This window comes from Papio anubis, chromosome 10, assembly GCF_008728515.1.
Source record: "Papio anubis isolate 15944 chromosome 10, Panubis1.0, whole genome shotgun sequence".
Taxonomy (NCBI): Eukaryota; Metazoa; Chordata; class Mammalia; order Primates; family Cercopithecidae; genus Papio; species Papio anubis.
In genome coordinates this window covers 85,459,853-85,473,446 of record NC_044985.1, presented here as the reverse complement: position 1 = coordinate 85,473,446, position 13,594 = coordinate 85,459,853, and the positions used below count along the sequence as shown (strand labels likewise).

Below are 13,594 nucleotides of genomic sequence, written 5' to 3'. Positions count from 1 at the left end.
TTTCTACAAGTCCATGCTGAAAATAGTTTGCAATACTCTATTATTATCCTCACAAATCTCTAGGTCCACGAGCCTCAGGTTTGGAGCCACTGACTTAAAGGGTCCCCTCTCTCAGGGAATGTTTCCGATAGACATGATTATTTTTTAAACTACTAAAAAGATCATTTATTTTCAACTATTACAGATGATCCTACAATTAATATTACTTTGTACATTTCTGCTCTGCTTAAGTCTTATCATACCTTCCTCCCCCCAAAAAAATATTAGGGGCAGGCTACTGAGTCCTAAGATATAGGCAATTTTATTAATGAAGTGTTATTGATGTTAGTTTGTAGATGATTATTAAAAAGTTATTGACTAAAGCTGCACTTACAATTGTCTTCCCTCTTGCTTTCCCTCCCTTCCTTCCTCCCTCCATCTCTCTGTCTTCTTTCCTTCCTTCCACTGAAAATTTGGGTTCCTAAAATATGCTGAACTAAGCATGTTAATTCAGAAATTCATAGAATACTACCCTTGTAGAACTAGCTGGGGTGAAAGAGGGTGGGATTTACCAGAAGCAAGTAGATTCCCATTTCCAACAAGGCTCACAAATATATCGGTTTTATAAGGTATTCATTTATCATTTTGTTACTAAATCTTCCCTGAATTTCTAGAGAATAAACCCAGAATACTAATTACAATAATTTTTGCACATTACATTTCTTATTGTAAATTAATCTGAGAAACTATTGTACAGATATTGTGTTCTTTTTTTCCCCCCTGCTTCAATCATTTGCTTGTACCCAGCAATTTCTATGGAAGAAGGTAAGAAATAGTATTTAGGAAAAAACTCTTATTTCCAACATCTTTTAGAAATTTCTTGTAGTTTAAAAAATTCACTTTAATTCCATTCAGCTATTTATTAAGCTCTTCCTATATACCTAGTAGTGTGATAGTTATTAATACCTTAATTTATAAACATATGTCATTCAAAGATATGCATGCAAAGTATAATTGTCCTAATACTGAGAGGAATAAAGAAAAGAGAAGTAACATTTATATGCAGCTCCAGAGTTTAGCATAGCATATGGCAAGAACTCAATAAAAGCTGTGAAACTGATGAGATGTTTTGTTTCAACTGCTTTATACACGTTACCTAACCTAACAATAACACCATAGTGAAATTATTATTATTATTCCCATCTTATGGATGAAAAGATTGACATCCAGAGAAGGTAAGAACAGTTGTCAGTAGTTGCAAACAGTGTAATCTGGATTCAAGATTCCATCTGTCTAAAAGGCCCTGCATTAGGGAACAAATGGGACCTTCAGTTACCAGCCTTTCCCCTTCTCCATGCCCAACCATCTGGATGACTCATTTTGATGGTGCTCTCTCTCTCTCTCTCTCACACACACACACACACACACACACACACACACACACACACACCCCAAAGCAAGATGCTGTCTGCTTCCAGAGAGGGGAAAGAAGAGGTGTCCGGCCGGGCGCGGTGGCTCAAGCCTGTAATCCCAGCACTTTGGGAGGCCGAGACGGGTGGATCACTAGGTCAGGAGATCGAGACCATCCTGGCTAACACGGTGAAACCCCGTCTCTACTAAAAAATACAAAAAACTAGCCGGGCGAGGTGGCGGGCGCCTGTAGTCCCAGCTACTCGGGAAGCTGAGGCAGGAGAATGGCGTGAACCCGGGAGGCGGAGCTTGCAGTGAGCTGAGATCCGACCACTGCACTCCAGCCTGGGCGACAGAGCCAGACTCCGTCTCAAAAAAAAAAAAAAAAGAAGAGGTGTCCTCTTAGCCACCATCCACAGTTCATCCTTGAATTTGGAAAGGGAAACCAGAGAACTGCAGAATGACTTTTGAAGGCTAATCTATGGGAACAAGGCTCCAATCTGTGTCCCCCCAAAACAAAAAAAGGTGTATGACACAGGAAGGCGAGAGCAGAAGGAGAGGGAAAGAGGGGCAAGTCCAGGTTGCCTGCTTCTGGTTTGTCTACTCAGGGTCACGTTATAGACTGCATGTTAAGAGTTGTGGAAGGGAGCCTGGGCATAGCCCTTGGTGGGAGAGGGGAGCTGGGAACTCTATGGTATTGGTGGGTGATAAGGCCACGGTCTTAGCTTGAGCTTCCATAACAAGATACCACAGACTAAGTGGCTTAAACAACAGATATTTATGTTCTTACAGTTTCAGAGGCTGGAAGTCTAAGATTAAGATTCCAGCAGGGTTGGTTTCTGGTGAGGCCTCTCTTCCTGGCTTGCAGACAGCCACCTTCTTGCTGTGTGCTCATTTGGTGTTGCCTCTGTGCATCCTTAGAGAGAGAGGGAGAGGGAGAGGGAGAGGGAGACAGAGAGAGGGAGAGGGAGAGAGAGAGAGAGGAGAGGGAGAGGGAGAGAGAGAGAAGAGAGATAGTGGTGGGGGACACAGGGAGAGAGAGAGAGGAAAAAAAAAAAGAAGAGAGAGACAGGGAGGTCGATTGATCTGGTATGTTTTCTTCTTCTTATAAGGCCACCAGTTCTATCAATTTAAGACCCTAGACATATTACCTCATTTAACCTTAATTACCTCCTTAAAGGCCCTATCTCTAAATACAGCCATACTGAAGGCAAGGGCTTCAACATATGAATATTTTGGGGAACACAATTCAGTACATTATCCTAGCTGATAATGTGGAATTATTGATTTGAGGAGAACAAAAGTCAGTGGCCCTATCTTAGGGCCACTTGACACTTATCAGAGTCAAGCGTCAGAAAAGTCAGAGCTTCTTGTGCTGTTACTGGATAATCATGCCTGGTTTTTGTACCTTCCTCTGTAAAATAAAAGTGAAAATTGTAGTCTTTGTTTGCCCTAAAGAAAAACAACTTTATTATGTCCTGGGAACTAATGAACTCACTGTTGTTATGGATGGCTAGTTGTTATGGATGGCTAATAACAATCTAATTATTTAATTAGGAAATTAAATTTAATTAATTAGGAAAATAATCTCTAAATGAATACAAGTAAACAAATGACAGTGCGGGAAATCTAAACCATGTCACTTGTTTATCTGTGTCCCTAACTGTACGAGACAGTGTTATTTCATAAAATTTTTCATATTTCATTTAAAAACATTAATGAATGATGTAGTTTTTAAGGGGTGGTGATAAGCGTTACTTTATATTGTAGCTTATTCTACAGACTGTACTTTGGACTACACTTTTACAGACTATGTACTTTTGGAACCTGTATTAGCCTCATTTATTAAATCAGTATTTGTTGAGCACCTGGGATGTGATGGGCACTGCTAGAAACAAGATGTAAAGTGCTGAAAGAAAAAAAAATTCAGAACCTATATTCAAATAAACTATTTTGATATTTAAAAGAAAACTCAATTTAAGAAATAATTTATCATTTGCCCACTATGTGCAAAATACTGTAGTAAGAGTCTGTAAAAACTAGTGAGACAGCCCCTGTCTTCAAGAAGCTGTCTAGGAGAACAAAGAAGGCAAACCCCCGAATGGTTATAGATGTACAATAGATGTGCAGTAGCCGACAGTTCAAGGTGGTAGGAAGAAAATGCTCTGCAAGGGGGTATTCATTCTAATCAGTGCTTGAGATGGACCTAGAAGCATGACAGGCACAGGGAACAGGGTAGCAAAGGCCGTGATGTCCACTCTAATGGTAGCGTAAGATGCGTGAAGGAAAGAAGCGGACGACAACCTTCCAAGCTGGGTTTAGATTGTGCTGTAGAGAGTTTTGAGAATTAGGATAAGTAGTTTTTAAAGTTATATTCCTTTATTCTTTTATATATACTTCAGCTAAAGGTAAAGAGAATTCACATTTATTGAGTACTTAGCATATGCCTGAGCTTTTCATGCGTTTTCTCAATCCTAGCCTATATGGTAGGTACTATTACTCTCCGCATTTGCAGATGAAGAACAGTGGCTTAGAGATCAACTAATTTGTGCAGCATTCAAAAGCCTATGGTTTTTAATTTTTCACCATTTTTATATTATATAGCCTCCCACATCATACATTTTCATTTAATACAGGAGAGCCCTTTTTATCTCTCCAAGTAAGCAATAGCTCTAAAAGTAAATTTATCATAAGGTGGATGGAGTTTTATTGACATACATAGTTTTTTATTTTTATTTTATGAGTTTTATTGACATATGTAGGGAATTTTTAATTTTTATTTACTTATTTATTTATTTATTTTTTAGACAGAGTTTTGCTCTTTTTGCCCAAGCTGGAGTGCAATGGCGTTATCTCGACTCACTGCAACCTCCGCCTCCTGGGTTCAAACGATTCTCCTGCCTCAGCCTCCCAAGTAGCTGGGATTATAGGTGTGTGCTACCACACCCGACTAATTTTTATATTTTTAGTAGAGACAGGGTTTCACCATGTTGGTCAGGCTGGTCTCGAACTCCTGACCTCAGGTGATCCACCCGCCTCGGCCTCCCAAAGTGCTGGGATTACAGGCGTGAGCCACCATGCCTGGCCATGGAATTTTGTTTTTAATGCAGACACATTTTAAATTCTGTTTCTCCCTTTCTGTACTCTTTTATAGAAGATGACATGAAGATTGATGAGAAATGTGTGGAAGCAGGTAACATTTTCTCTTGATTGCTTTGCTGTTAGAAGAAATATGAAGCATGTCAATTATAGATTATCTGAAGCAGAGGTGTCCAAAGGGGCCATGGGCCTTTCCTCTGGGAGAAATGTGTAAAATGACCCTCCACCCCCATCTTTCTTCTGTAGTTCTGGCCGTTGGAAGGAGAAGCTGTGGTAATGTCTCCAGGTTCCCATTGATCTACTAGAAAATGTTCTAGAAAGCAGCGCTTTGTAAATGATCTCAGGAACACTTAGTAACACTCAGCATATCAGATGGTAGAACACTTGGAAACCTCTGCTCTTTGTGAAATAACATAAAATATTGCAGTATCAAATTTTTAAAGAGCAATATATATTTTATTATTAAGTTTGATGCCATCTTCTGGTGGATTCTAGTATAGATAAATAGTAGTAGGTTCCAAAATGAGAAGCCATGCATGAAAGTTTTTTACATTTCTATTCTTTAATTTTGTTGTAAATTGGGAAAAGATTTTTCAAATTTAGTGGCAGAAATAAGACCGGCTTAAGAATCACTAGGATTTTGTTAGGAGACCAGTTGGAGAACCTTAGCCTGATAGGTGAATCTGTCTTTGCTTTATAGGCTAGTCTAGTTCTTAGAAGTGAAAGAACAATATAAAATTTTGAAACAGTGGGCATTTCAATGATTCACATATATTTTCCAGAACAACTGCAGAATACTGCTGACATTATGTTTATTTTACCAAGTATACTTTTTTTTAAAACTTGCAGTAATATTCATTTCCTTTCTACAATTTTCATTATATTTTTATTAGGTAATAATTCACATAGTTCAAAATTTAATAACTACAAAGGTATATTCAGTAAGAAGTTCCTCCCTTTCCATGTTCTCCTACTCATTTTTCTTTCTTGGGGCAATAAATGTTAATAGTTTCTTCAGTATCACCCCACACATATTCTGTGCACAAAAAAGCAATGATGTGGTCCGGCATGGTGGCTCATGCCTGTAATTCCAGCACTTTGGGAGGCCGAGGTGGGTGGATCACGAGGTCAGGAGATCGAGACCATCCTGGCTAACACGGTGAAACCCTGTCTCTACTAAAAAATATACAAAAAAAATTAGTTGGGCATGGTGGCGGGCACCTGTAGTCCCAGCTACTCGGGAGGCTGAGGCAGGAGAGTGGTGTGAACCCAGGAGGCGGAGCTTGTAGTGAGCAGAGATCGTGCCACTGCACTCCAGCCTGGGTGACAGAGCGAGACTTCATCTCAAAAAAAAAAAAAAAAAAGCAATGATGTGTATATTTCTCCTCCCCACTTCATCACCCCCATCTTTTTTTCTAAATCTACATGCACATACCCTTTGATAGCATGAAATGCACACTGTTCTGTTCCTGGCTTTTCTAACTTAACATTCTAAATCTTGGAGGTGACTCTCTCTTAGCACATAAAGAGCCTTGTCTTTATTTTTTTTAACAGCTTACTGGTTATTGCATACTGATACAATCACTTATTTGTAGGCATTTGTGTTATGTCCATTTGTTTCTATTATAAACAGTGCTACAATGAATTGCTTTATAAATATATCATTTTACATGCATGAGAATACCTTAGATGCATCATTGCCTGATCCAAGGATGCATCCATTGGCAATGTTGCCATATATTTCAAATTGCCCTCCATGTATGTTTCTTAATCCTTAATCTTTCTTTAAAATGCTAACAAGAGTTGTTTTAACTAATGAGGAAGTTGATTTATCTCACATCCTTCTCAGCCACCCGATCAAGCCAACGTAATCAAGTCGTTCATATGCTCACGCTCCTCACCATCACCCCCATTTGTGGGTCTCCAACTCTTCAGGCAGGGTGCACCTCTCCTACATCAGCAAGCCGTCTGCAGCAAAGCTGAGCAGTAGCTAACTATCTCTACGGGTTTCCCTGACATTCCACTTTCCCCTTCCCTCTGAGCTTTTCACATTTTATTTTATTTATCCTCTATTATTTTATTTATTTTGAGCTCCTGCTGCACCCCTGACTGTCATCATGGCTCAGCTGCCGAATACCATGTCTTTCATTTAAAGTTGATATATGCCATAGAGACACCATCAATTTGACCTTGATTTAGGAAAAAAACTTAAAAGGTGGTGTATGGGCAGAAGTAGGGGGCCAGAGAATTAGACTTAAAATATAGACTCAGTGTAGATGGTCATGTAATAACATTTTTTATTTTTGCCTCCATGGAAAATCATAGATGAAGAAACATTTGAATCTGGTGAGTAAAAAAAATGAGTATTTGGTACTGATTTTTAAATGTATATTCCAAATTTTGATGCAATTTATACACATATTTAGGGTTATAATAATTGTTTAAATATATCAACAGTAAAAAAAATTAAAAAGTAACTATATGTATCCCATATCATGTTGTCAATCTCAAATATACATTTTAAAATTTATTTTTAATTTTAATTTTTAATATTTTTGAGAAAAAATCTGTCACTCAGGTTGGAGTGCAGCGGTGTGATCATGGCTCACTGCGGCCTCGAATTCCTGAGGTCAAGCGATCCTCCCACCTCAGCCTTCCAAATAGCTGGAACTACAGGCATATGCCATCACACCTGGCTAATTTATTTATTTGTTTTGAGACAGGGTCTCAGTCTGTTGCCCAAGCTGAGGTGCAAGTGGTATGATCATAGCTCGCTGCAGCCTTCACTTCCTTGGCTCAGGTGACCCTCCCACTTTAGCCTCCCAAGTAGCTGGGACTACAGTCCCATGCCACCATGCATGGCTAATTTTTCAATTTTTTTGTAGATATAGGTCTCACTGTGTTGCCCAGGCTTGTCTCCAACTCCAGGCCACGAGTGGTTTTCCCACCTTGACCTCCCAAAGTGAGCCACCACGCCTGGTCCCAGTAAAATGTATTTTAAAAAATACAGCAACAGTGCTGTTGTGAAATGTAGATTTTACCTTAACCAGTACTTCTCACAGGGCTAGTACTGTCCCTGATGCAGCATTTTGGAACTCTTTGGGAGCATTTTTTTATTGTCACATTGATTGGGGGATACTCCTGGCCTTTAACTGGTGTCTCTTGACCCACATATCTTCTGAATGTCCTGCTGGACAAAACTTGTTACAAATATAAAAGGGTCATTTTTCAACACACAAAAAGTTTTCATAAGATTTAGCATGAGAAACACAGTGATTTAGAAGACAGTCATTATGGAGAGAGACATTCAAACAGAATGCAGACATTGCCTTGCAATTATTGAATGATTTATTCCACGTATCCTGTCTACTCGATATTGCTAGTAAATAAACTAGAAAGTATATCTATACTGAATTAATTTTCTTTAATACATTATTTGTTATTATTGATGACATACGGTAAGTATCAAGTGTCTATCCCTCAAAATAATGTTGAAATCATTAAAAACAAAATAGGCCCCACAGAATTTTATCTTTAAACTGCAAACCTGCTAGGGCATGTTAACATGACCCACCCAATTCCAGGCATATTATTTTTCCTCATTTTCTCCATTTCATTGGTCTCTAATTGCTTTGGCATATTATCTTTACCTCAATTAAGGCAATTTCCTTCTTTCTCTTATCACATACAAATAAATCTAGCCTTTTATTACTTACCAAAACACTTTTTATTCTGGTGTCCACCTGTTTCTTTTCTATTTTTCTGTACTTCATATAAGGAATATTTTCTGATTTCTTAAATTCTCTTGAATCCATGCTTCTTTGTTATAAGTAAATATTAATATAAGCATCTAGTAGTTTCTTAGGTCTTCCAAAGATGTTATGCCCGAGGATTTATATTTTGATATGTATACTTTAAAAAAATTTTTTTTGAGACAGAGTCTCACTCTGTCACCCAGGCTGGAGTCCAGTGGTGTGATCTGGGCTCACTGCAATCTCCACCTGCCAGGCTCAAGTGATTCTCATGCCTCAGCCTCCTGAGTAGCTGGGATTACAGGTGTGTACCATCACACCCAGCTAATTTTTGTATTTTTAGTAGAGACGGGTTTCCATGTTGCTCAGGCTAGTCTTGAACTCCTGGCCTCAAGTGATCCGCCTGCCTCATATGTATATACTTTTAAAATACATATATATTTTTAAAAATATAAATTACTTCCTTTAAAATGTTTTTTTATGTTACAGCTGGAGCATTGTATTGATTTTTTTAATTACATGTGTGGTAGATTATGCCATCTATGAGTTTCCTTTCATAAAAGTAGAGAGATTGCTATGAATATTAGTTATTAAAAAAAAGCATTGAGACAGATGAGTTGTGAACCACTTTTCTAAATTATTTACATTTATGTTGTTTCAAAATGTCCTATTTTCCATTAGATGGTTGGCCTGTTAGAAATAATTTAATTGATTATTTATCCTTGCCCAGTGTTTGGGATTGGCTTAGTTTTTAATTTCTCTAGCTTATTCTCATCCTTCTTTGTTCTATTCCACTGGAGAACACTCCACATGCGAAGGCTGTGGTTGAGGCCGGGGAGTGTTTGTGGGTCTGTGGAAGGAGAGGCAGTGGGTGAGACCACAGACTCCAGCCAGATGGCCAGTTTGAACCCTGGGTTCATTACTCACTAACTGCAGGTTCTCTGGCTGTTAACCTCTCTGCCCTTCAGGTTCCTCACCTCTAAAATGGGAACAATAATTTATATGAATAAAGTGCTTAGAACAGTGCCTGGCACACAGGAAGTGCTGCACAAGTGTTAGCAGGTGTTATTATTGTGAAATCTTGTTCCTTGCGGGAGTCAGCAGCCAGTTCCTGGTGAACAGCACTGCAGAGGGAGTTGCCTACTCTAGAGCGCCCCTTGTGGACTCCTCTCAGCTGGAAAAGAGAGAACTCTCGAGCATTGATTCGTTCTGAACCCAGCTTTCTTAGGAGCTCAATTAAGGAACAGTTAGCACCCAGCTGGCATATTTTCTAAGCATAGAACCGTTGGCATTCATTCCATGATGCTTAATTTTGTTACTTAGACTGCTTCGTGAGCAGTTAAGTTTCTTCAGTTTCGGTCTGTAGTCTGAATAAAGTATAGTATGACTTCCTTGAATTTCTCCAGGAGGTGACGAGGTGATGGTGTAGTTTATTTAATCAGAAGTGCCAAAAAAAAAAAAAAAAAAAAAGGCTGGACATGGTGGCTCATGCCTCTAATCCCAGCACTTTGGGAGGCCTAGGCGGGTGGATCACTTGAGGTCAGGAGTTCAAGACCAACCTGGTCAACATGGTGAAACCTCGTCTCTACTAAAAATACAAAAATTAGCCAGGCGTGGTGGCTCATGCCTATAATTCCAGCTACTTAGGAGGTTGAAGTGAGAGAATCACTTGAACCCGGGAGAGAGAGGTTGCAGTGAGCCGAGATAGCGCCATTTGCTCTCCAGCCTGGGTGATAGAGGAGACTCCATCTCAAAACAAACAAACCAAAAAACAGAATATGGCTATTTTGTGATGTCTAGAAAACAAAACAGTTTGCTTCATATTCAGTTTCCTCTGTCTTCAAGGGGCAACTGGAGATGGAAGTGTGTGAGACCCAGGAAGGGGAAGGAATGAGGACGCTTGGCCAGGCCAGAGGCTGCTGCAGCACCAGCCCCAGCGCCAGTGCCATTTCTACCACTTCCTCCCCTTTACAGAGCTGCTGCAGTACTGCCTCGGGGAGAGAGGAGAGAGAAGGCTCAGACCTGTTACTTTCCTTTAAGTTCTCCCTTTCAAGCTCCATTTTGTGCCAACCAAGTAGAGTCTTCCTGGGTTAAAAAGCCTTCAGGGAGAGTCTTGATAGGCAACTTTCAGAAAAAGGTACTGTCCCAAGCAGTGCAGTCAGGGCAAACCAGTTTCTCAGACCCAATCACATGGTGGTCATTTGCCTTGCCACGCCTTACCCGACTTACCTTTTGCTAGTGGTGACCTGAATGTCTTGCTTATGTCATTTGTCTGGATTTGATGGCTAACACTATCTTCTTAAAGGCTTAACTTTTCATGTCTGTTTCTGCACCTACCCAAATCTCCAGAGGAACTGTCAGAAGGTAATTGTTTTTATTTCCTAGATACACCAAATAGAACTATGTTTAAGATCTTTCAGTGCCTCAAAATGAATACTTGCCCAGATAATGTTTAAGATGAAGATACGGTATTTGTTTTGTTGTTGTTTATGGTTTCCCCCTCATATTTACATTTTTTCCCCAGGAAACACACTTCCAAACTAAGTTTATGAGGTTCTCCAAGGATATGACATTTTGTGGGTGAAATCAATGATTAAATATTCAGTTTCATAGATAACATTTAAAAGAACAATAAAAATAATTAAGCTTTATGAATATATCCCCAAGAAAACATTTCTTTTTAAACTTATTGACATAGCTAAGTGAGAAAATGTACATACTTACCAGAAGATGGAATTGATATTGGTGTGTTTTCTTTCTTTGTATTTTAAAACACTTTAAAAAAAAATAAAGGTTAAGAAAAAAGGTTGCATATGTCAGTTCATTGTCTTAACAAATGCTCTTTGTATTTTATATATATGTTTATATTTGAGACAAAGTCTCTCTCTGTTGCCCAGGCTGGAGTGCAGTGGTGTGATCTCAGCCTACTGCAACCTCCAACTCCCAAGTTCAAGTGATTCTCCTGCCTCAGCCTCCAAAGTAGCTGGGACTACAGGCACAAGCCACCACACCTGGCTAACTTTTTGTATTTTTAGTAAAGGTGGGGTTTCACCATGTTGGGTGGGCTGGTCTCGAACTCCTGACCTCAAGTGATCTGCCCGCCTCAGCCTCCGAGTGCTGGGATTACAGGCGTGAGCCACCGCACTTGGTCATATATTACTTAAATGATTAGAGCAGAGCTGTAAAAATGAGAAGGAACTTAAGTAAAAAGTAATTTGAAAATAATATTCTTATAACTTTTTTTCTGGAGTGTTTTTCTGAGGTCTCAATGGAAGGAGAAATAGGAGTTTGAACTATCTCTAGATGCCTCAGAGACACTGGACACAGTTTTCCTCATTTTGTCTCTCAGAGTCCTGGCCAATCAGAAACATTTGGCAGCCATAGAGCAAATCTTATTTTATATAGAATGAACCCTTTTAAGAGGGAGAAAATAAAAACCCGTATCTAGCAAAGAGATTAATTTTAGGAGCTGCAGAAAAAAATAATGTTATAAACAATATGGTCAAGAACAAGGCTCACGCCTGTAATCCCAGCACTTCGGGAGGCCAAGGTAGGTGCATCACCTGAGATCAGAAGTTTGAGACTAGCCTGACCAACATGGTGAAACACCATCTCTTACCTAAAAATACATCTAAAAATACAAAATACATCTAAAAATACAAAAATTAGCCAGGCATGGTGGTGCATGCCTGTAATCCCAGCTTCTCAGGAGGCTGAGGCAGAAGAATTGCTTGAACCTGGGAGATAGAGGTTGCAGTGAGCTGAGAGAGCACCATTGTACTCCAGACTGAGCAACAAGAGCGGAAAATAAATAAATAAATAAATAAATAAAACAAAGAGCCACTTTAAGCTTGTTTAAAGTTATAAGATATTGAATCACAGTAAAAACATAAAAACTGGATATGTATTTTTAAACATATCCTAAGGAAACTTATCTTAAAAAATTAATAAACTGGTTTTGGCTTTAACCATACTAGACAGAATACATTCAGTATAATGCTCAAATTCTGTGAACTGCATCTCTGTAGTTTGTTGTGTGTGAATAACAGGATGAAAAATGCTTAGAACATTCAATGAGCCACTCAAGGATAAATTCAACTCTGCTGCCATCTGCTAAGGTAGTCACTTGAAAAGTTGAAGATAATTTCGTGAATTTGTTCTAAATAAACTTCTTACTCTCACATATTCTGCTCCTGCTGTTCTCTGTAGACAAGGAGGAATTTGTTGGCTATGGTCAGAAGTTCTTTATAGGTAGGTGATAATACGAGGTGGGTCTCTGTCACTTGTTAAATTACGTTTCCAAGCCTGACACTGTTTTGAAAGCTTCTTTTGCTGATGGACATTTCCAAACCTGTTCCTCGTTCTAGTTTCCTTTTCTTTCTGTCCTTTATTCTTGTCAATATTCTGATCTATTAATTATTCATTGTTATTCATCTAATTTCCACTGGGTATCTATTAATTACTCACCAAACACAAATCTTTTTGTTTTCTTTCAGACTGTTTCATAACCTATTTATCTTACACTAAAGAGACAAAGTCTCTGACTTTTAAACTTACTTCTTATGGCCACATTTCTATAGTCTGTCACCTGGGCAGAGTTTTTTGTAGGACCAGGTACCACTCATCTAAAACCGCTCTGGGCTTCCTTCTATAGGGAGGCAGGGGAAGACTAGCAGAGCTGCAGGGTCTCTAAATTAGAAGGTTGGTTCCCAAGCTGGATGCATTTTGGAATCATCAGGGGAGTGTGAAAAAACAAAACAAAACAAAAAACAAAAAACGAAAACAAGGGGCCACCTTTCTGTATTGCTTTCAGAATCATTCAGCCTAAAAGCTATCAGGTAGAGCTGAGCAGAGTACGCAGCTACACAAAGGTGGAGAGTAAGGAGCATGAGCAGGGTAAAGAAGGCATCTGTGCAGGGAACAATGGTAGCCTGGTGCGGGTTGTCAGAGCCAGAGTAAAATCAAGAGGTCCGCTGCCATCACTTGGCCTCTAATGCCCAACAGGCTTTACAAAGATGCCCGCCTCATCCAGCTTGGGCTCTGACACTTTCTGCGAGGCGATTGACATTGTCTGTCCCCTATCTTGCACACTTAAGTGCTCTTGATTGATATGATAAGCAAATGTATTGAGGACAACAAGGACCAGGGTTCTCACTGTTAGAGAAGGGAGTTATAAACATGGAAAGGGGAAGTCTAGAATGAATCCGCTAGTGTTGGATTGACATTGTAGGTACTGGTGTGAACTCATGGTTTTCAATATATAGACATACAAATATAGATTGAAGTGTGCATGTGTATTTATATGTACACATACAGTTGCTAACTGTCTACTGAGAAGACCTGCAAACAGCTCT

At 39.2% G+C, this 13,594-nt stretch overlaps 1 protein-coding gene across 2 annotated transcripts in view; it reads left to right on the top strand.

Annotated features, from left to right (window-relative positions):
- The window catches only part of MPP4 (membrane palmitoylated protein 4), a 59,795-nt gene that overhangs the window by 32,621 nt on the left and 13,580 nt on the right, over positions 1–13,594 (top strand). For both annotated transcript variants that reach the window (XM_009182788.4, XM_009182786.4), the window contains exons 11-15: positions 787–804; positions 4,544–4,582; positions 6,814–6,834; positions 10,590–10,604; positions 12,450–12,491. In XM_009182788.4, coding sequence (XP_009181052.1) covers positions 787–804; positions 4,544–4,582; positions 6,814–6,834; positions 10,590–10,604; positions 12,450–12,491 — 135 coding nt within the window. The remainder of the gene's footprint in view (positions 1–786; positions 805–4,543; positions 4,583–6,813; positions 6,835–10,589; positions 10,605–12,449; positions 12,492–13,594) is intronic.